The sequence below is a fragment of the Talpa europaea genome (assembly GCF_964194135.1).
Source record: "Talpa europaea genome assembly, chromosome: 14".
Lineage (NCBI taxonomy): Eukaryota > Metazoa > Chordata > Mammalia > Eulipotyphla > Talpidae > Talpa > Talpa europaea.
This window is the reverse complement of record NC_140082.1, coordinates 75,200,078-75,223,735: the sequence shown is the minus strand read 5'-3', so window position 1 is coordinate 75,223,735 and position 23,658 is coordinate 75,200,078. Positions and strand designations below refer to the sequence as shown.

Below are 23,658 nucleotides of genomic sequence, written 5' to 3'. Positions count from 1 at the left end.
GACATTGCAGTCTGTGACAGGTATAGCCTCTGTGGGAGTTCTAGCCACACTCTGGCAGTAATGCTATGGAATATGAGCTTGTCATTGGGAAGGAAATAAGATGTTCCCTTAAATTGTTAGCAGCAGCAGATATTTAAGGATTTTTTCCCCCAGGAATTTTACTTATTTAAATTATATGTTTATTATTAAAATTTAAATTATGTTTTAAATTTAAATTTAAATTATATATTTTTTATTAAGATAACATTGGTTTATAGCACTGCATATGTTTTAGGAGTATTGGTTCACATCTCTTCAGTTGAACTTAACCATACCACCCCTACCACCGCAGCACTCATAACCATAAAATTAAATTCTTGTTTTTAATGGCATCTTTAGGGTTTTCTATGTATATGAATATGTCATCTACAAATAGAGTTTTAGTTCTCTTCCAGTTTGGATTACTCATATCTTTTTCTTGTCTAGTTGTACTAGCTAGGACTTCCAGTACCAGTAGTGGTGAAACTGGACATCCTTGTCTTGCACCTGAGCTTAGAGGAAAAACTTTCAGTCTGTGATGTTAGCAATGGGTCTGTCATATTTGGCCTGTGCTTTGTTGAGGTGTGTTCATCTACCCCACATTTGGGGAGTTTTTTTTTAAACATAAATGAATGTTAAATTCTATCAAATGCTTTCTCTGCATCTATTGATAGAATCACATGCTTTTTTTCCTTTTACTTTAGTGATGTAGTGAATTACATTTTTGGATGTTGAACAATCCTTGTGCTTCTGGAATAAATCCCACTTGGTTATGATATATGTGATCCCTTTAACACATTGCTGAATTTGGTTTGCTAAGATTTTGTTGAGGATTTTTGCATCTAAGTTTATATGGGAAATCGGTCTGTAGTTTTCTTTTTTGAGATGTCTTTGTCTGGTTTTAGTGTCAGGATGTTGGCTTCAAAAATGTTGTGTTTGGAAACATTTCCTCTTTTTCAGTTTTTTTGGAAGAATTTGAAAAAGATAGGTATTAGCTTGTCTTTGGATGCTTGGTAGAACTGACCAGTGAAACCATCTGGTTCTGGGCTTTTGATTTTGGGGGGAATTTTTGATGACACTTTCAATTTCCTTACTTGTAATTGGTCTGTTTAGGTATTCTCTTTCTTCCTCATTCAGTCTTGGAAGGATGTATATTTCTAAGAATTTTTCTTTTAGGTTGTTTACATTTGATACACTTGTTCATAGTAATCTCTTATGATACTCTGTTTTAGGCAGTAGTGTAATGTTGGTGTTACAGAATGAGTTCAGAAGTGCAATCTCTGCTTTTTTTTTTTTTTTTAAGAGAGTGATCCCATTTAAAATCACATGAAAAAATTAATTTAAATACCTTGGAATAAACCTGACAAAGGAGGTAAAAGATCTATACAAAGAAAACTGCAGGACTTTGTTAGATGAAATGGGAGAAGACATAAAGACATGTAAAGATATTTCCTGATGGATTGGAAGAATCAACATGGTAAAAATGGCCATCCTACCCAAAGCAGTTATTCAGATTCAGTGTAATTTCAATCAAAATATTAATTGCATTTATCGAAGAACTGGAACAAACACTATTGAAATTCACAAAAGACTTCAAAGAGCCAAAGCAATCCTGACCAAAAAAAAAAAAAAAAAAAGAAAGAAAGGAAAGAAGGTAGTATTGTATTTCCAGACTTCAAACTACAGGTTCTGGCTCCAGCTGCTACTGCTTCCTCTAACTTGATCTCAGCTGTGATTTTCTGTTCCCATCTCTCTGGATTTGGGGGTGGCCATTTGTGCTATAACTTCCTTCTCTTTACATATCTGTGGCCTTTCTTTGCACCCTATGTGGCCTCTCTGTGCACTTGTGCTGTAGGGTTTGGAAGAGGCACTCCTGCATGACTGCCCTAAGACAATGGCCCACATCACGAGGCAGCCATTGACTGATTGTGTGGCCATGGTCTGAGGTGGTCTGGGAGTAGCTCAGAAATTACAAGTACCTGCACAGGAAGTCTTCCCTGTATATGTGGCCGACATGCCCCCTCTAGCTCCCCATAAAGTTGATTACCCTTTGTCTCCCTTGGACCCTGTTTCTCCTGCTCATTGTCACATAATCAGTCACTCTAGTTTGTTACTGCTAGTAAATAGCAAGAGGGCTGCTCACTGAGTAGCAGAGTCCGGCCTTGCAAACCTGCTTCACGACTCCATTCTCAGCGTGTCCCTGGGGCATGCTGGCATGTTCCAGACTCAACACACATCAAAGCTGAAACCAGAAGTCTCCCTTTGCCCACTTTTTAATTGGGATTATTTTTCATTTTATCACTGATCTGTTACTGTACTTTATGTATTTTGGACACCAGCTCCTTATCAGATATGGGATTTTCAAATATTTCTACTGTTATATAATTTGTCTTTTTACTCTCTTGGTAGTAGTCTTTAATAAAGGGCCTTATTTTGAACTGAAAATTTTATAAATTAAATGAAAGTAAGCTTAATTTGCTTAAATGCTTCAGTCCATTTCACTCAAAGATATCATTGAGACCTTAGGGACCTTCTTATTTTTTTTTTTTTTAAAGATTTATTTATTTATTTATAAAAGCACTGGGTACAGTCAGAAGTGTGGGAGGGTGAGAGAATTCACCAGAGCGGGGAACAGAACAGGCAGACTGATGAAATACACTGCTGAGGGGAGCAGCAGGAGCGGCAGGAGAGGTCTACGCACCATGTGGGACCCTTGCCAGCGGCCAGGGATTGAACTAGTGCTGCAGAGGCTGCGGGCAGCTTTGCAGCCCAGTGCTCAACCACTGTGCCACCAGGGGAGGCCCGCCTTATTCTTTAGGAAAAGACATTATGGTATATTTTAATTCCTTATTTTCTCCAGATAAATACATTTTTTAATTTGTTCCTCAATCCCATGCTACACCACTATAGTACATTTAACCAAATTTAGATGTAGGGTAAATGGAGGTTAGCAGGTTTTTCCACCCTCCTGCCATTAGCACATATGATCAACACCTGTGTTTTATGTGCATGCCTGATGGTGGACACCTGGAGTATGGTGTGGGCACGGAGGGTGGGCACACCTGGGCTGAGAAACTGAGCATATAAGTGAGGGAGAGGACAGGGCAGAGCCACAGCTGAAGAGATCACAAGAGAAGCCCAGAGAAAGCCCAAAGAGTAAGAATCCTGCTGAGGGCTGGGAGGCCTACCAGCATCCTGGCCTCCTCCCCCTGCCTGCCCTGCATCTGGTTGCCTCACAGCACGTGGCATAGAAAGGTCACTAAAAGCGTAAAAAAGTCACTGAAAGCTCCAAGACTCTCCTTTATCCGTCTGCCTGGATCCATCGAGAACCTGCTCTGTGCCTTGCTGGCATAGCAAGTAGGTATCACTTAGAAGTGCTAAAATAATCTCCTAGCTGCCTACCCCATTTACTTAATAAATATTAACATTTTTTGAGGTAAAACAAATTTCTAGTTTTATTTATTTGTAACTAAAAAATACCTATTATTTAATATCAAGAAGTAATTATATTTGTAATCAGAAATATTAGTTTCTCTTCTTAAAGATGTCCTGAAATTTTGTTTTCAGAGAAACACATGAATTCACGAGCAGCTTAATTGACTAATAGAAGCAAAGTATGAGGGATAACTTGGTGGGAGTTTATTTTAAATCTCCATTTTAATATGTACTTCTAAGTTTTTAATGCTCGTGAATTTAGATGTGCTTGAAACAGGCAAAGCTTTATTGGAGAGACAGACTCATGCACAAGGGGACCAGTGCTGGGAGGGAGGATTTGCCTGCCTCCTGGAAGGAAGTTGAAGGAGGTACTTAGAGGGTCTGTCAGGAGTCAGGCCAGAGGAGAGCAGCACCATAGCTTGTTCTGGGTTGGGCCACACTGGGCATGCACAGGGGACTTATATTGCATCATCACAGCTGCACATGTGGGTGCTCAGCTTTTTTCCTCCAGGAAATAATCGTGAGTGTTGAACACTTTTAGTCTAGGATGGTGCCTAATGGTCGGTGTGGTGGCCAAATTATTGGGACAGGACTCAACTTATCTTGCCAGCTCACAACTGTATCAAAAGTAACCTGTGAACAAAAATATACTTAAAATTTTTACATGTCCGGCCTGGAAGCTAGCAAAGCCAAAACCTGTTTGAAAATAACACTTGATCTTCATCTTTCAGTAACTCAGATTTTCTTAATAATTAGCACCATGAGATTTGCTTGGAAAGTAGTTTTTTCCAGGACAATTGATTTAGTCAAGCTATAAAATAATGAGCTAGTTTCAGTTTATAACTATTTTCTATGCAGTTCTATTAGGTTCCTTACTTTTAATCTAGAAGTAATGAAAAACATCGCACTGAGGAGGGGGGAAAGGCGATATTTACATAGTAGTAAATCAAATTCAAGGCTGAAAGACCATTTTCTAAGATACTTGCTGGTACAGGGCTCTCTAGAAACAAATTGTGCTGTTTTGGGAGGGGAGAGGTGGTGTTAGGTTCAGAGAGTAAACCCATTGGGGAGGTTATGTTACTTGCCTCTGCAGTACCATTTGCCTTGGGTGGGAGGAAAAGGAAAAGACAGCCAGACATTGCGAATGATCCATGGCCACCTGGTCTGATGGAGTGGAGGCTTGGATATCAGCAGCTGGTAATGCTTCTTGGCCAATCAAAGGTAATTGTTCAGCCAGCTCTGTTGGAGGAACCAGATGAAGGCATTTCTTACGTTATAGTTTACATTTTTCAGGCACAGAAACATGTAAAGTCTGCTTAAGATATGAATTCCTGAGACCCTGAGTAAATTGTTGCCTTTGTAATGCATACTCTCAAAACAGTGGCCATATGTAGTCCTTTTTAGAGACTTGCTGGGGACTGTGGATCAGTGAATAGGGGCCAGGTTGGTGAATACTTCTTGATGGGGCTGAGTCCTGCCACTGGGGTCAGCATTTAATAGAGCAGAACAGCATCCTTCAAAAGTTATTTTGATTTACGTGTTTTCTTTTCAAATATACTTAGCTTCAGAAAGTCATCTCAAATTTGCATTTACTTGTAATTTAAAAATAGGAAGTCTGTAAAAATATAAGTGGAGAATTTCCTACCTACAAACGTTTAATATAAAAGTAGCCTGGTTAGAGTGGGTGGAGTCTAGAGACTATAACTTCTTACTTCCCTTGTAGAAGTGATTCCTGTTATTCTTTATTCCAGAGAATAAGTATTTCTGTAGGGAAATACCCACCTTCTCTAGATATTGTCCCAGAGTTGTGCTGCTTCCCCTTGATAATGTATTGCCAAATTATTCTACAGGTGTGTGCACATATCCACTTATGGGCTGATTGGCTCAGTAATTGTGTATTTGCAGTTCTAACACTGTGGGTTGCTCCTCCCCATTATCACTCCAATCTCGGTGCTGTTTTCAGAACCCTTGCTTTAATGTCAGGGTGGCTGATAATTCATGTCTTGTTACCAGGCCGTGAGCATGGCCCTGACATTCTGAATTGGTTGTGAAAGTACATTTCCCGCAGATAGTTGTGGAATTGTTGACAATAAATGAAGGACAGATACCAGATGGTTTCACTTATTTGTGGAATATAAATAACCAAAGAAAACAAACTGGCAAAGCTCAGCAAAAATGATTCTTAGACTCTGAAAAATTTACTGGTTACCGCAAGGAAGGGTGGGGGGAGGAGAAGGTTGGGGAAGGCAGGACACAGGGCATTTGCATAGGTGTGTGGTGGGGTGTGAGTGAATTGTGCATGTGAGGAGGTGTGGCGTTGTCCTCCCAGAATTATACAGTTAACCAGCTGACAAATTAATATTTCTGGAAAAAAAATTCTAGAGGAGGGATCATGTCACCCACCTCCAGAACAACTTCCATTATTCATTTAGGTCAAGTTGGGCCCTTCCGCTGCCTCTCTTCTTTTGTGTTTTTGGTTTTTGTTTTTGTTTTTGTTTTTTTGTTTTGTTTTGTTTTTACTCTTAAGTTCATTTTCTTCTCCTGTGGGTTCGCTTGTTTATTATTCGTTAATAGTGGGCGCTTGGGTATATAGAGGAGTGGTTTATGTGTCCAGATGCCCTCACTTTACCTTCTGTAGCTCAGAGCTGAGGCTGTGGAACCCTGTTGTTTAAACGGAGATTCTGGAAGTGCCAAGAAGTTGTGGCAACAGTCACTGACAATAATGGTGTATTATTTACTGTGCAGCGCCTTGTTTCCCCTATTACAGCATGGAGGTGGTAGTGCCTAAATGAATGCATGAGTAGGAAACATGCTTTAAATAGCCTGGTGCCGCGGACCAGCACAGCGATGGACGATGAGGCCGTCTCAGGGTTGAGAGACTGCGCAGGGTGGTCAGGGATTCGATGAATAAATGACACACAGACACACTTCAAGAGAGTGAAAATCTGAGTGCGTCTTTATTAAGCTAGTGGTCAGTATATATATGTTTTTCTAAAAGCATAGGAACAGTGAACATCAAAGAGATTAGTTTGCTCATAGGCTTAGCTTAATTGACAGGGCAGTGATTTATGTCCGAAGTTACATCTGGACCTAGCCTCATTCCTAATTGGACAGGCTATAAATTCTTTCTACTGTTTTATATAATTATTTTCTAGTTGCACTAACTATCATTTTTACTCATAATTAATTGTCATGGGTGAATTTATTTTATAATGCAGTTAATATCAAAGGTACTAAAGTTAAGCACATAATAGAAAGATTATTAAACTAACAATTCTATTATAACACAGTGTTTAGTAATGTTTCATTTGCATTAGCCTAATTATTAAATTAGGTATGTTTTTTAATTAGCAATCAATGACCAGAAAAAGGAAAGTTTTTAGAGAGACAGTTGTAGCAGAATAAAGTTTATGGGCCTTGAGAAAGCGAGATAAGGTTCCAGGTGGTCAGCATTTCTTTTAATCATCTTTGTGGCAGCTTCTGGTGGTCATTATTTATTGGCAGGCATTCGGCTTCTCTGCATCTTAGGGAGTTTGCTGTTCTCCCCCTGCGCGCATGGTTCCTTGCCCACGCCGGACCTCAGGGACCATGGCAACAGCCATTAGCCCTGAGGGTCACTGCAGGGGGGGGTGCAGCACTTTAAATAGCCTGGTGTATAGATGTTTTCATTGCTGTTGCTGTCCTCACCTCCCCCCCCCCCCCACGTCTCCATCACTTTCTTCTGCGTTCAGGGTTTGCACGATTCTTGTATCCCTTTGACGACATTGCTGGATTTTTTTCTCCCCCAGAATATTTTCTTGCCTTAATAAACTTTTGTTCTTGACTTTCTAGTTCCTTGCTCTCACTTTGAAAAGTTAAAATAAAAATGAAGATGGTGTATAATTTTTAAGTCTTAAAAAAGTCCTTGAGTTGGCTAGATAAGCTTCCTAAATTTTCCTTCGTTTAAAAAAATGTTACGGGGGGCCTCCCTGGTGGCGCAGCAGGTTAAGCACCACACCATGAAGCTGTCCACAGCCTCTGCAGCATGAGTTCAATCCCCAGCCGGCCAGGGAGCAATCCACATGGCACACAGATCTCTCCTGTCTTGCCCGCTGCTCCCCTCAGCAGTGTATTTCAGCAGATCCGCCTGTTCTGTTCCCCACTCTGTCTCTGGTGGATCCTCTCACCCTCCCACACTTCTGGCCTGTACCCCAGCTCTTGTATGCATAAATAAATCTTAAAAAATATTTTTAAAAAATGTTACGGGGTGTCTTGGACATTGCAAAGCCAGAACAATATGTTGAACACTCTGTATTCACAACACACATTAAGAAATAAAATATTACAGATTCAGTTGATGTGAAGAGTCTCTCCATATTCCCATTCCTTTTTGTCATCTGCCAGAGGTCACCTTCATCTTTAGTTTGCATTCCTAAAAGTTGAGACATTATTTTTTTACGTCTTAAAACTTCTTACAATTAGAAACATACTTACAAAATTCACCTTTCTGAAACTTACTTTTTTGCTTTACTTTTTGTCAGTATATTTTGAGATATATTTTGATTATACAAAAGTTATGATTCATTCGTTTCCATTGCTATAGAGCATCATGTAACTACTGCACATTATTTGCTCTCCTGTTGATGCATGTTTACACTGAAAGATGTCCTATCAGTTCAAGATTCCTTTGTTTGGAAAAACCTTTATCTCTACTTGCTACTAGAAATAAAGCATAAATGGCTTTGCACATATGTGGCCACTTCTTATTCCACCTGAGAGAGGGTCGATGGGCCATGGAGACACACATCTTGTGCTTTTTTATGTTTTGCCGCATTACTCTGGTGTTATTTTCTATGACCGCTAGAAGACCTTTAGAAGAGTCTCCTGAGACTGCATTGATCTAATATTCCCATTTTATTGTAAGCATCTCTTTAAGTTATTTTTAGCACATACTGTAATACTGGGTTTAGTTTCTCATTGAGGAAAGTTCTTTTGGGGCAGGGTCTGTGTATAATTATGCATGTACAGTATACTTCAAGGGAGAGTGTTGCAGAGACTGGAACACCTTCCCTTCCAAGCTGTTTTGCCCAGTTTTTATGCATTTCACACAGAGCTTGAATACCCATCATGGGTCTTCTCAGTGACCAGGTCAGAGCCTGGGAGGCTTCCCAGAGCTGCAGTGTGTTCCCTGCAGGCGTGTGGGTATGCGTGCGTGTGTGTGCACACGTGTACCCATGTATCCTTGTGTCCCCGCCCGTGCCTTTGACCCGCATGGGAGCTGCTGTTGGGTCTGCTCCCCTCCAAGTTGGGTAATAGCCTTCAGCTACTTTTTAATCTTCTGTCCTTCCGCTAGATGGTGCTCATTCCTTTAAGAAATCTGAGACTTGGTTCAAAGAACTTGTCAGTTTTGTCACTGATGGATTAAAAATAAAAAGCAATTTTAGGCTAAAGCAGTATGTGAAATTACTCCATCTTTGGCCTGTAGGAGGCCCTTCAAATCAGCTCCTGTGGGCTTTGACACCACCAGTAAGCTTTGATTGTCTTTTGATTTTCAGACTGACTTGGTGTCTTATTAGACATATTTTCTACCTGGCTTGTATTTTAAGATAAAGTAGCATTTCTAGGAATATCTCTGTTTTGGGTGCTGACTGTGGATTCCTAACAGTAACCCACAGAAACTCCTTTTCTCTACTTTGCCCACATTCTTATTTCACATACTATCTTCTTACCCCCAGTGGGGTAGATTTTCTGCCAGATCCATGGTGCCCTGTCCTTACTCTGCTCTCCCCTTCCCTTCCTCCTCTGGTGACCTCAATTCTACAGTCATGTTCCCAGGACTTGTTACTGGTCTTGTTTTTATCTGACCCTTGTTTTGTTTCTCTGTATTCCACAAAGAAGTGGTATCATCCAGAGTTTGTCTTTCTTCTTCGGAATAATTTTGCTTAGCACGGTCCCCTCCAGTTCTATCCAGGTTGATGTAAATGACAAGAGTTTATTAATCCCCTTTATGGTTACTTATTTTGTGTCATCTTTAAGAAAACTGTGTACTTTGAGATCATGAGCATATTTTCCTGTGTTACCTTTTCACAACTTTATTATTTTACCTTCTACAGGTCATTCTACAGTCTACCTTGTACTGATTTGGTATGTGGTATGAGGTAGGAATCCATTTAAGGAGGCACCACCCTTTCCCCACAGCTCTGCAGGACAAACTTTCTCATGAATCCGGTGCTCAAACATGCACGGTGTCTTTCTGGACTCCAGTCTCTCCTATTTGTCCTTATGTCAGAGCCGCACAAGCGTCGTTGCAGAAAACTTCGTTGGAGTTTTGAATGTTTTTGAATTGATTCATAATTCATTTTGGGTAGAATGGATATCTTTACAGTGTTGAATCTTATTCACAAGTGTGGCTTGTCTTTGCATTTATTTAGGTTTTGATTTTACTCAGTTATTTTTATAATTTTTATGTATCTTGCATGTCTTTCATTCAAGCTTTCCTTAGATATTGAAATGTAATGTTTAAATTGTTTGCTGCTGGTGCATTGCAGGATAGTGTCTTTGTATCCTGCAGTTTACTAAATTGACTCAAAATTTGTTCAGTTTATCTGTATATTCTTTGTTAATGGTGAAATTTTTATTCATCATCTATATGTTTTTTATCTGCCAAGCCTTATTGTTCAGTTTAGGACCGCTAGACATTCTTGAATGGGCATTATAATAATGGATCTTTTTGTCTCTTTCTTTTTTTTCATTAGTACTTAATTTACATTTTATTTCTTCCTTCTATAATTTATTCCCTTACTGTAACTTTCCATGTCTCTTGGCTTTTGTGTTTATTCTAGTTTAATATTCATTGCTAAAGAAATTTATTACAATCTAGTGTTCTTTATGTCATCCTTTTTCCAATCTCATATCTGAGCCTTTTCTGTTCTGATGATGCCATTTGTAGTAGTTTCCAGTATTTTCTTTGTTTCCACTGACTTATTTGAAAACATCAGTCTCCAGTTTCTCATCAGCTTTCTGGTGTGTCTTCATTATGTTTTCATATGTTATTCTTTTTTTTTCTAATGTCTCATATTTGATTGAAGTGAATTGTCTCGTACCTTTAAAATAGGTGAAGGTAGTTGTAGCAAGTTGGTAATGTGCAAGAATAACTTTTCTAGATTGTGCCTCCCATTGCTTCTTTGTTATTGTAAAGAGAGATTATTTTGGTATTGGCTTAGAGCACCTGTTGTAACAGCTGTCCTTACGTCCCCTGAAGGACTGAGTCTGAGCTGCCATCTCTAGAACCTGGCTTGCTCCCTTTGGTTCTACTTTCAGCGGTTCCTCCCCTGTCTGGCCTTCTCATTTTTGGAAAGGAGCCTTTGCTACCATCTCACCTCCCCTGGTCTTATATCTATTTTTTTTAAAGATTTATTTATATTTATACAAGAACTGGGGTACAGGCCAGAGGCGTGGGAGGGTGAGAGGATTCACCAGAGACAGTGGGAGCAGAACAGGCAGAAGGATCGAAATAACACTGCTGAGGGGAGCAGCGGGCATGACAGGAGAGGTCTGCCAGGCCATATGGGTATCTCCCTGGCTGGCTGGGAATGGAACACCTGCTGCAGAGGCTGTGGACAGCTTCGCAGTGCTGCGCTCAACCTGTTGTGCCACCGGGGAGGCTCCCTTATATCTATTTTTAAGAAATTATTACAAATCTTTATTTGATCTCAGTCAAACCTAATTGTATACATATGGTCTATTATGTGGGAAAAGACAAGCTTTTATAGGATTATTAAAAACATTACAGGGTTAATCTTCATGAAGTATTTTATTTGACTGAAGTATTAAAGTTTGTAGTCATTAAAAGGAAAATGTAGAGAATAAGATAAACTTATTGCTTGTCTGACTTTTTTTTGGCAAATGTGTAATTAGATATACGAGGAGCAATGAGTAGTTTAATTGGTAAAATTTTTATAATTCAGAAAGTCTTTTTTGGAATGTCGTAGTCTTTGATGTTTTATTAGATTCATTTTTCTTCTTTGGAACCTGATGAAAAGCATTATTTCATCTTAGCTGGAAAAGACAACCTTTTGCTACCTCTCACTGGTATATATTTGTTAGACCCACATAAATGGAGTTGGTATAATTGAATTTTGATACCTAAACAGTAGCTGCTTTGGCAGAAGTAGAACTATAGAATGTGTATGTATAGGGCAGAGCAAGAGTCTAGAATAAAATCTGTACATGTGCTGCACAGAGCTTTTAAACCTTCCTATACAAACCAGAAGTGGGAGAGGGTTGAATAATGTCTGGCTTTCTTTAAGATATTTTCATACAGATCCATTGGTATCTAATTCTATATCACATAATTCACCTAGTGATATATTTATTTCTACTATATTAAAAAGTATGTATGGTGTGCTGAAGTCCTAACTTATGTTTCCATAAAATATACTCTTGAAGCCCATAGGACAGTTTGATTTGTAATCTTGCAACTTCATGAAACTGTGTGGCCACAGTGACTGATGTCATCCTCTCTGTAGACCAATGAAAGTGCATTGCATCATGAAGTTCTGGCAGTTGTGAAATTTGCAAAGACCTTAGCACGTCCTCTCTTGGCCTGCTGGGATAGTGATGACTGCTACTTTGGCAAAGTTACTGAGTGTTTCCAGGGAAGGAGTCTAAGGATCTAGTCTAAGGGTGTAGTGGAGCCCCTAGATGGAAGGATGTTTGGTTCATGAATGACTGCATGAGACAGAGAGGCCAACCACCTCCTTTTTTCTCTTACTCGTGGGGCCCTCTCTGAAAAATGACCATGAATAAAACTAAGGCAAGGCAGAAAGAAAGACATTACAAAAGTACAGCAAGTCCACTATGTAGGAAAACCAAAGAAAGAATGAATAAAATTCTAGAAATTCAATGCAAGCATATGATATCATAGTTCAGATTTACACAGAACATATGCAAGCATTACTGATGATTTGTTTATCTGAATACCCCATAAAATACTTATTTTACCCACCATGTTTAAAATACAGCATATTAAAAAAAATTTGGTTCTAAGGATAATCTGTTAACAACATACTTGTTAAGAAGCTTCAGTATATGTGTAGAGAAGACCCAGCTAAATTATAGTTTCTGTTTCCAGTGAGATAACATGCTTTGACTTTTTAAAATCTCTGGCCTCACTTGAAATGCTATTGACTGCACAGTTTGGCCTCCTTCACGTATTGCCACTAAGCCTAACCAGCAATTTTCCCTTCAGCTATTAAATGGAAAACCATAAGGAAAATAGACCTTTCCCACAGCATAGAATTCCAAGGTTAAAATAAAAAAGGAAGAAAAGTTAGAGGTAGTGTCCACAAAAATTTTCCCTACTTTCCTTCTGGTTTTCATTAACTTCATTAATTTCCATTTTCTTTAGCTCACATCTGTTTATTTTCTGTTTTGGAGAAAATTGGTTAAAAAGCAAGTTAAAACAACTGTAATTAATTGTAGTTAGTTGCTTAGTATCAATCCCCTCATCCAATATACCATATAGTTCAAAAAAGTATTTGTCTTTATTCCTTCTGAACACAGTACTTGATAGCTAGTAGACACTTGTATTTTTAAATACTGTGATATTCTCAGCATTTTGTCTTTGGAACCGTTGTGTAATGCCGCAGTTGTCTACAATCAACTCAGAATGATTAGGTTATTACAATTTAACTACTACAGATCAGAGAACACCTTCCCCTGTTATCTGAGTTAGAAACTGAAAGGGAGGAAACTAGTACAGATGTCAAGGATGCTGTTGCAAAGATGACCTGCAGTCACAGATTATTGGAACTGAATAGGTAGAATACAGTAGGAAATAGTACTTCTAAAAATACAATCGTTGAAATAAAAGCCTCATTGGATTTAATGTCTTAAATTGCAGATTGTATACAGGTTCCATGTTTATCTCCTTGTCTGTAAGCACTGTTGTGAAGCCATGATGCACCAAAGGAAAAAAGAACATCTTTTTTTTTTTTTTTTTAAAGATTTACTTATTTATTTATACAAGCACTGGGTAAAGTCAGAAGCGTGGGAGGGTGGGAGAATTCACCAGAGCCAGAGCGGGGAACAGAACAGGCAGACTGACAACATACACTGCTGAGGGGAGCGGTGGGCGGTAGGAGAGGTCTGAGCACCATGTGAGACCCTTGCCCGCGGCCAGGGATCGAACCAGCGCTGCAGATGCTGCGGGCAGCTTCGCAACCCAGCGTTCGACCGTTGCGCCACTGGGGAGGCCCAAGAACATCTTTTTTTTTTTTTTTTAAGATTTATTTATTTATACATATAAGAGCTGGGGTACAGGCCAGAGGTGCGGGAGGGTGAGAGGATTCACCAGAGACAGAGCGGGGAAACAGAACAGGCAGACTGACTGAAACACACTGCTGAGGAGAGCAGTGGGTGAGACAGGAGAGGTCTGCTGCACCATGTGGGTCACCTCCCTGGCCAGGGATCGAACTCGTGCTGCAGAGGCTACGGACAGCTTCACAGCACCGTGCTCAACCCCTTGCCCCACATGTTTAGAATTTAAAAATGTATACACAATTCTGTAACCATGAGTAAAGGCCTGAAAAAAGAACATCTTAAAAGCATCCAGAGAGAAAGGATAAAGAAGGCTAGCAGACTCTCAAAAACAAAAATATAATCCAGAAGACAGCAAAAATAAATCTTAAAGTACTGGCAGAAAAGAGCTATCATGTAGACCTATTAGGTGAAAATATTTTCAAGAACCAACGTGAAATAAAGATTGTATATAACTGAAAACTGAAAAGTTTATCAATATGAAGCTTATAATAAAGGAACTTCAGAAGGATGAACTTAGGAGGAAAATCATTAGCGGTAGAGGTCATTGTAAAATGATGAGCCATTTAATTCTAAAGTTGTACTTTTGCAACAAAATAGCTTTGAAATAAATCAAGCAAAAATTTATTAAACAGAGACAATCCAACTAGTCGTGATCACAATAGGATCTTAACACATGGAACTTATATAGAAATCTATTATATATACGTTTATAAAGTGAGTCTCAACAAATGTCATGTATTAGGTGCCACACAAGGACAGCAGGCAAGGGTGTCTGGCAAGTAAAGTCTACCAGCTCCCACCAAAAAACTCAACAGGAAATGGGTCAACAGAGGCAGGGTTCCTAGTGCATGGAGGGTAGGTATCAGTAAGAAACAAGAAAATTAAGTTCCTGCGTGTTTAAAATTTAAAAATATATATACAATTCTGTAACCATGAGTCAAGAAATTTTGAGAGAGCAGAAATACAAGTGAATGCTAATATTGATATGTCAGCAGTTGTGAGATATAATAAAAGGTAAACTGGTTTGAAGATGATTTAAGGTACCTTAAAGGCTTATGTTAGGAAAGAAGATAGGATAGAAATAATGACCTAAGCAGTCAGCTTAAGAAGTTTTAAAAGAACAATAGAAAAATCAACCCTTCCTCCAAAGTAAAAGGAAGGAAATAATAAAGATCAAAGAAGGGTATTCATGAAATAGGAACAATAAGGTCAATTTTTTTTTTTTTTTGGTAAAAGACTTTGAAACAGACTCCATAGAGGGAAAAAGAGCAATGGCATACATAAAGAATATAGGGATGAAAAGAGGACTGTAAGTATGGATTCAACAGAGGTTAAAAAGATAGAGATTAATAACTTCAGGGCAGTTCATTTGCAAACTTAGAGGAAATGTAAGAGTTTCTGGAAAAATCATGACTTAAAGAATTTTCAAGAAGAAGTAGGAAGTCAGACTTGATAAAGATACAGGTGGGCTCAGATTCTTTACTGTTAGAGCCTCCAAACTTTCAAGGAACAAGTTACTCCAATTTATGGAGTAACAAACCCTAGAAATCTGACTGTAGAACTGAGAGGGTGAACTATGAGCACGTTGGTGGGTGGTGGGTTTGATGTGGTAACAACCCCTGAAGGGGGTGATTTTATCTCTCTAAATCATACACAATTTGTAAACCAATGTTATGTCAATAAAAAGAAAACAAATTATTAAAAAAATAACAATAAAAAGAAAGGAAGCACTTTCTTTTTGTGGTGTTTAAAGTTAGGGTATACCCAAAACTGACTATAAAACACACAGTGTCTCATACTTTTTAAAAGAGCTGAGGACAAAACCCCGGGGGATGGGGAAGGATTATACCTCATAACCAAGTAAAGTTCATTGTCAGAATGCAAGGATAGGGTCAGTATTTAAAAAAAAACGTAAATAGAATTCATGATGTTACCTAGATAGGACAATTTGTGTATGCTGAAAAACAGTTTGCAAAAATCAGCATTCTTTTAGAAAATTCTTGATATATTTAGAATGCTTGGATAGTGATTTCACATGATAATATACATTGATGGCAATAGAAACTATATTAAATTAAAAGTTGGAGCCAAACAAGAATGTTGATTCTGATTGGTCTTTTTTTTTTAAGATTTATTTTATTTATTTATGCATACAAGAGCTGGGTTACAGACCAGAGGTGTGGGGGGTGAGAGGACTCACCAGAGACAGAGTGGGGAACAGAACAGGTGGATTGATTGAAATACACTGCTGAGGGAGCAGCTGGTGAGTCAGGAGAGGTCTGCTGTGCCATGTGGGTTGCTCCCTGGCTGGCTGGGGATCAGACTCATGATGCAGAGGCTGCGATAGCTTGATCGTGTTGAAACTTTCACCGCTTGTGCCACGAGGGAGGGCCTGAGTGGTCTTTTTTTTTTGGAGTTGTTGGTCACAAAAGTTAGCCCAAAGAGTGTGATGAGTGGTGTAAAATAGGAAAAGAACATACAAGGAGCACTTCCCTCTGCTGTTTGTTTGTTTGCTGTTTTTCAGTTTTAAATTCCCCTTTATTGTCCCATTTTTTGTCTTGAGTCAGAGGCCTCTCCACCCCATTTTTGGAGAATAGTTATTTTTTGAAGAGGGCCCAGTAATTAGAACATTTTCATTTTTGCATCCCTTCAAAACCGTGTGCATTTCCAGTTGCTCTTGGCTGTCATTATGTCACACGGAGCTTCTTTTAATACTCAAAATTGCCCCCCCCTCCATTTTTTTAATTTTTACAAGCTTATTATGAGAAGCAGTGCTTGCCTTGTACCGTAACATTGTCTTCCAGGAGCCAGAAAAACAGTCCTCTTTAGAACACCACAAGGCTGAGGTTTGAGAAGGGAAAAGAAGTGAGGATAGACAAACATGCAATTAAACAGTACCCCTGGGGGAAAAAAAAAAAAAAAAACAACAGTTTCAAAACTCAAAAGTAGAAGGGAGGCCTTGGTATCTATTTCTTAGGATGTTTATTAAATAAATTCCAACAATTATTTGCTGTTCTCCTTTGCAATGCTGTGGTCATACTGAGGGAGGTGACAGCTCAGTGGAAGTTGTGTTCACCAGGTGTTAATGTTTACAACTTGTCGTCTGCAAAACCAACTCTTCAGAACAGTCTACCAGGATGGGTTCATGAGCAGTGATGTCGCTTCCACACTGAATTGGCTTCTGCTAAGTGGTCAGGCCATGGATGTCAAGAGCCTTTGCATTTTTATATGGCACGTCTTTTAGTCTGTGAAAAAGAAGTTGCTTTGAATGTTAAGTATTCTCCAGAGCTACTGTTGCTCTTCCTGCCTCCAGTAGGTCAATATACAGTTCATGGCAATACCGTACAGTTTAAAATTTCATCAGAAAAGTTAGTCAAGGTATGGCAGGCCACCCGTGGCTCGCCTCTGGGAGAAGCTGGATCGAGCTGCAAGAAAGAATGTTTTAGGATCTTATCAAGGGCATGATGGCAGCGTCGTTACAATCGTGCTCATAGTTGGGCGCATCAAACATTGTTAACTCCATTCCTGTCCAGGTACTAGTTACATCTGCCCTTGGCCAGAGCTGTTGAGCTCTAATGTTCCCCCAGGAGCAGCCAGCTCCTGGGGGAGTTAGGCCAGCCAGCCTCAGTCTTCTGGCTCTGACCACGGTGACTCCTCCTAGCAACTCCCTTAGGTGATCAGGTGCTGTGATGCATCCGGTGTAACCACGGATGGCGAGAGGCCCACCAGTGAGAAAGAGATCGCCAAAACACTGTACAGTGTTTTCAAACACTTCATTTCCATAATTCCTTGAATGTTCATCGGAGGAACCACATAGCTGTGTGCTCTGTTGCCCTTAAGATTTCCTGGTGATGCATAAAGCATAATAAACCTTTCAAGCTACAGGCAGAGTCAGTTTTCCAACTGAATATCCACTGTCAGCATTATCTCCCATAAACAGGTCTTCTGTATCTGGTGATTTGCCACCAATTCTAAACAGTTCCATGAGATCACAGAGATGCCGTGCACGCATCTGCTCTGGTAACTGGACATCTGACCTCTTGCAAGTTCGATTCTTTTGTCAGGGTTTCTTTAGCTTTTTTGCAGAGGCTTTTGACTGTGGCTTGCATTTGTCCAGTTGCTTGATCCACTGGTCCAGGTCCTAGGAGTATACGTGGTCTGTGATGCCTCCTGCCCTGAGTGCTCCAGTCTGCACTGCCCTCCCCACACCCGCAAGCATGTGGGCCACGTGCACACGCACACAGCTGCCTCGGCTCAGGCGCCTGTGTGGTTGCTGGTGGTTGCTGGGTGCTGGCACTGGAAGACTGACTCGCCCTGCAGAGCTAGAGAGTGAGAGAGAGAGCAAGCACGAGCGAGCAGACACCAAAGCAGTTATGTTCAGTACTTTTTATGGGGATACTAGAGGACAGGGAAATCATTTTATTTTATTTTATTTTTTAAAGATTTATTTATTGGGCCTCCCCTGGAGGCGCAGCGGTTGAGCGCTGGGCTGCGAGGCTCCCCACAGCCTCTGCAGTGCCAGTTTGATCCCCGGTCGCCGGCGAGGGTCCCACATGGTGCACAGACCTCTCCTTGCCACCCGCTGCTCCCCTCAGCAGTGTACCTTGGTCCTTCTGCCTGTTCTGCTCCCCGCTCTGGCTCTGGTGAATTCTCTCGCCCTCCTGCGTTTCTGACTGTACCCAGTGCTTGTATTAATAAATAAATCTTTAAAAAAAATTAAAAAATAAAGATTTATTTATGTAAGAACTGGGGTACAGACCAGATGTGCGGAAGGGTGAGAGAATTCACCAGAGACAGAGCGGGGAAGAAAATAGGCAGACTGACCGAAATACACTGCTGAGAGGAGCAGCAGACTATACAGCATTGAGATTTAAAACAAATGATTACATTCAGACAAGTTAAACTTTATTTCTATTTTTATTAAAACATATTTATTTATTTTTAAAGATTTATTTATTTATACAAGCACTGGGTACAGTTAGAAGCATGGGAGGGTGAGAGAATTCACCAGAGCCAGAGGGGGGAACAGAACAGGCAGACTGGCAAAACACACTGCTGAGGGGAGCAGCAGGCGTGGCAGGAGAGGTCTGCGCACCATGTGGGACCCTCGCCGCGGCCGGGAATCAAACCAGTACTGTAAAGGCTGCGGGCAGCTTCGCAGCCCAGCACTCAACTGCTGTGCTACTGGGGAGGCCCCAAAACATTATTTAAAAATGTTCAATAGGGCCTCCCCGGTGGCGCAGCGGTTGAGCGCTGGGTTGCGAAGCTGCCCGCGGCCTCTGCGGCGCCGGTTCGATCCCCGGCTGCTCCCCGGCCACCAGAGGAGGGTCCCACATGGCGCGCAGACCTCTCCTGCCGCCCGCTGCTCCCCTCAGCAGTGTACTTCGGTCCTTCTGCCTGCTCTGCTCCCTGCTCTGGCTCTGGTGAATTCTCTCACCCTCCCGCGCTTCTGACTGTACCCAGTGCATGTATAAACAAAACAAACAAACAGACCAGCAAACAAATAAATAAAGCATGCCTCTATACAAAAAAAAAAAAAAAAAAAAACAAAAAAACAAACAAACAAAAAAATAAATAAAAATGTTCAATAGCTAAGCTTTGGAAACAACCCAAATGCCCAAAAATAGATGACTGGATCAAGAAGATGTGGTACATATACACCATGGAATATTACTCAGCATTCAAAAAAGATAAACACATGCAATTTGCAGCAACATGGATGGCGCTGGAAGGGATCATGCTCAGCGAATTAAGCCAGAAAGAAAAAGATAAATACTGGATGGTCTCACTCATAGCAGGAATCTAGAAAACTTAAATAAGGGACCAGGAAAAAGAATAACTATAAGAAAGTAAAAATCAAAATCAACGAACAACTATGAACCAGAGACTCTCTATGGGGGGGGGGCCAGGGAGGGGAGGGATTGGGGTCAAAATAAGGGGGTCGCAGTTGTATGGGGAATATAAAAATAAAATTTATAATAAAAAATGAAGTTTTTTACTACTTTTACTACATAGCTGAATCTGCAAAGCAAAATGTTTAATTAAAATGAGATTTTGCTATATACATGGTATTTAGCAGTAGAAGCTGGTTTGTCTTATTTGATTAAACCATGTCTTTAGTTAGGTATTTGTAGGATTCCAAGATAGTACCATTTGGAAATTTGCTAAACTTCATCAGAGTGAAGATTTCTGGGGTATAAAGGGTGATCACAGAGAGTCTACTAGAAGCCCTGGCATGTTATGCTGTGTGAAGGCTCCTTGCCTCATTGGGTACTTAGGTTTAAATTAATTAAATTAAAAAAAATTCAGTTCTTCAAATATGGTAGCTACCATCCAAGTTGTCCAAAGTCCCATGTGACTGTCACTAACTGTACTGGATAAGCAGAAACAGAACATTTCGACATCCAGGAAGCTCTTTTGGGATAACCTGTGGTAAAGTCTATGCATGTTGACCTATTTACTAGAATTGTAAATAGCAGTTTGGCTTTTATTTTCCTTCCCTTTTATTACAAATATTCATCAAAAACAGAATTCCTGTCAATGGTTTTGCAAACTGAATAGTTCAGAATGATTCAAAATAGTTTTCACTTTCCTACCAATTTAATTTTTAAAGTGAGTGTACGAAAGTAAAACACGTATCCACATAGGTTGCCAACACCTTGAAATTCTAGGATAACATTTCCAGAATTCATGATGGAGTGTATGGGGCAGGCAGGGTCGGGGTAGCCTAGTGAATCCCTTGGATGAGGATCTAGAAAAGACGGTGTGGGGAGAGGAACTGACAGTTTCTAAAAGACATGCAGAAGAAGCAAATTAAATAGCGAAAGTGCATTTATTTGAGGGGCCTCCCCGGTGGCGCAGCGGGCGGCGCCGGTTCGATCCCCGGCTGCTCCCCGGCCACCGGAGGAGGATCCCACATGGTGCGCAGACCTCACCTGCCACCCGCTGCTCCCCTCAGCAGTGTACTTCAGTCCTTCTGCCTGCTCTGCTCCCCACTCTGGCTCTGGTGAATTCTCTCACCCTCCCGCGCTTCTGACTGTACCCAGTGCATGTATAAACAAAACAAACAAACAAATATAATAAATAAATAAATAAAAACATGCCTCTATTAAAAAAAAAGTGCATTTATTTGAGGCATGTCATTTTATGTTATAATTATAGCATTAGTGCAAGTCAATCCAGAAAAGGTAGGAACCATAGGAAAGAAAAAATAAGGGGGAGAGGTAGAGGGGAGCTATCCGTCATCCTGTCACTGAAAGCAGCCATTGCTAATTGTCTCGTGTCTGTGTAGCCTCCTTACTGTGCTCTACAACGAGGTCATGTTCACTCAGCAGTGAATGAGGTCAGTGAAGAATGCAGGCAAGATGTTAGTCTGTGCCGGGCGAGTGGAGTGATTAAGAATTCTGACATCAAGCCAGAGGGCCAGAGTTTTAAATCCCAGCTCTGCTGTTTAGTATTTCTGGGCTCGCAGCTAGTTGCTTAACTCTTGTGTGTCTGTCAGGTGGGATGGTGACACTGTCTACCTCTCCATCTGCTTGGAGGGTTAAGGAATTAAAATATTGAACTCATTGGAGACTATCTTAAAGTATCGCTAATCACTGTTATGTAGGCTGTACAGGCAGTGGAAGTGCCTAGAAGTGTAAGCCACCTTATTTATTATAAGTGCCTAGAAGTATAAGCCACCTATTATAATAGGGAGCAGATATTTAAACAAAGTATAGTTAGATGAATCCTAGGATAGCATATATTGAAGTGAATTAATTCTTGATTAATTTAGGTAAAATGAGTTTAGAGGATAGTTGGCTTTGTCTTAAAATATACTCTAGTTTTCAAGTAAAAGCCTACTCCTTTTATAGCTTGTATCCTTTAAAATTTTTTACTACCTTAATGTGATAAATGACTGAAGTTTCCAAGAAATTAAGCAAAAACTGTTGCCTTGATCATTCTGGTATTATCATAAGTGTCAAAATACTTTCCCTGATGCTTTGCATTTTATACCACATTGCCAAAAAGGTAATAGAATCCTTTCTTAGCACTAGCATCTGGCTAATCAAAATAAATCTATCTTCCAGACTTTTTACAAGGGAGTTTGGTTAGCTTTCAGTATAATTAAAGAGTATATTACTTGATGCCTATTAAAAACAGGAAATTGTAAGATGCAACTGTTTTTCATATATAGTGGGGGCAATTTCTTGAACTACAAATAAGAAGAGGCTAAAGGAAGTTTTCCAATACAAAATATTAGGGGCACCTGCATAAGAGCTGAAAGAGATCAAGCTTAAATTCCAACGGTTACGCATTTGTCAAAGTAATCTTTCATTTCTTAACTACAATCCTAGATTTTAACGGGACTTAGTTTGTTCTAAAATGATTCAAATAGATTTTTGCCTGTGTGTTTCTTGGATAATGATGCTGGGAAATGAAGAACCAAATTTTTATTTATGACTATGTTAGTGCTTTTCAATAGGGAAAATTATTCTATTAATGCTAGATAGTTATGAGAAATCCCTTTGTTTTTAGACATTTGAATTGGCGGGGGGAGACATTGATAACTTGAATAAAAGAAGTAAAAGGAGCAGTGTGCTTGATCGGTGTTCCGGGGTGCTGGCACTGTGTCTGCAGAGCCCCATTCTTCTTTGGTGCTTGTCACATACCCAACTGCAGAATGTGGCTGCCAGCTTATCACTTTGCTTTATTCATAATTTATATGGTTAGCAGAAATATAAACTACAGTTGATACTTGAAGTATAGAAGCAGTATGTTTTAGAAATTAAAGGTTCTTTAAAGCTAACATTTATGGGGGGGAATGACAGAGGTTTCATTTTTATGGGGATTCTATTGATCTTGACTTCATATTATAAACACTGGGTCATGTAATAGATGAATGCACACGTATTTATCATCCACAGGTTTATAAAAACAATTCTTTTTGTTTAGAACATTCATGGATCAGTTTTATTTACCATGATAAAAATATTTAAATATGGCAGGTTGTTTGCTAGCTAGTGAACTTAAATTTGCTTCTTCCCCAGATTCATGAAAAACTTCACTACTATGAGAAGCAGAATCCTGTGCCCATCCTCCATGGTGCGGTGGCCTTGGCCAATGACGTAAGTAAGCCTTTCTCAGCTCAGAGACACGTTCCCCCAGGCCTGCCCAGAGCAGGTCTCATCCTACCGCAGACAGATGCATTGAGCCTATGAATAAAAACCAGGAAAAGTTGCAAATATTTCCTAAAGTTCTGTCATCACTGAGCTTACGCACGTAGCTACCCTCTTGTTCTGCCTTGGTAAATATGTAATAGAAATTTTAGGCTGTAATTCTATGGGGATAGAGGAGCTGTCAGCTCTTAGTGTTCTGAGAAAGTCACAGACAAGAGGAATGCTTTGGAGAAATAAAGACAAATGAGATGGCTCTATTGCTGACAGTACTAAAAAATGACAGATACTAGTATAGGAATGAGGCATAGGAAATACATGAAAAGGCATGATTGTTTTTAAAATGAATTATAACGCATAGTAATGATTTATGGATATTAGACCTTTCCAAATTACCATCATAACCAAAAAATAAATTTTAGAAGCAGTTGGCATTGATGGAGTAGTTAATTTCCTGTAGCTATAATTTTATTTTATATCTGAGGGAGGGAACTAACTTGCTATTTCTTACTGTTAACTTTCTGACTCGGATGAATTGAGAGCACACCTGGATAAACTATAAAGGACACTTAATTAGACAAGAAATATGTTTGGTGTAGAGGCTGGTTTTTAGTGATATGCTATAGCTTATGTGTAGCTTTTTAATTTTTTACTTTATCATGATAAAAACAAGCTGTAATTCAATTAAGTAAAATATTGGGACCATAAGTAGAATTTAAAAATAGAATGTCTTCTAGATTCCTGC

General features: G+C 39.7%; 1 protein-coding gene across 1 annotated transcript in view; it reads left to right on the top strand.

The window, feature by feature from the left end:
- MPP7 (MAGUK p55 scaffold protein 7) overlaps positions 1-23,658 on the top strand; it is a gene marked incomplete at its 5' end in the record, with an annotated part of 111,396 nt that overhangs the window by 17,037 nt on the left and 70,701 nt on the right. The window contains one exon of the mRNA XM_084253300.1: positions 22,788-22,865. Within this exon, the coding sequence (XP_084109426.1) occupies positions 22,788-22,865 (78 nt within the window). The remainder of the gene's footprint in view (positions 1-22,787; positions 22,866-23,658) is intronic.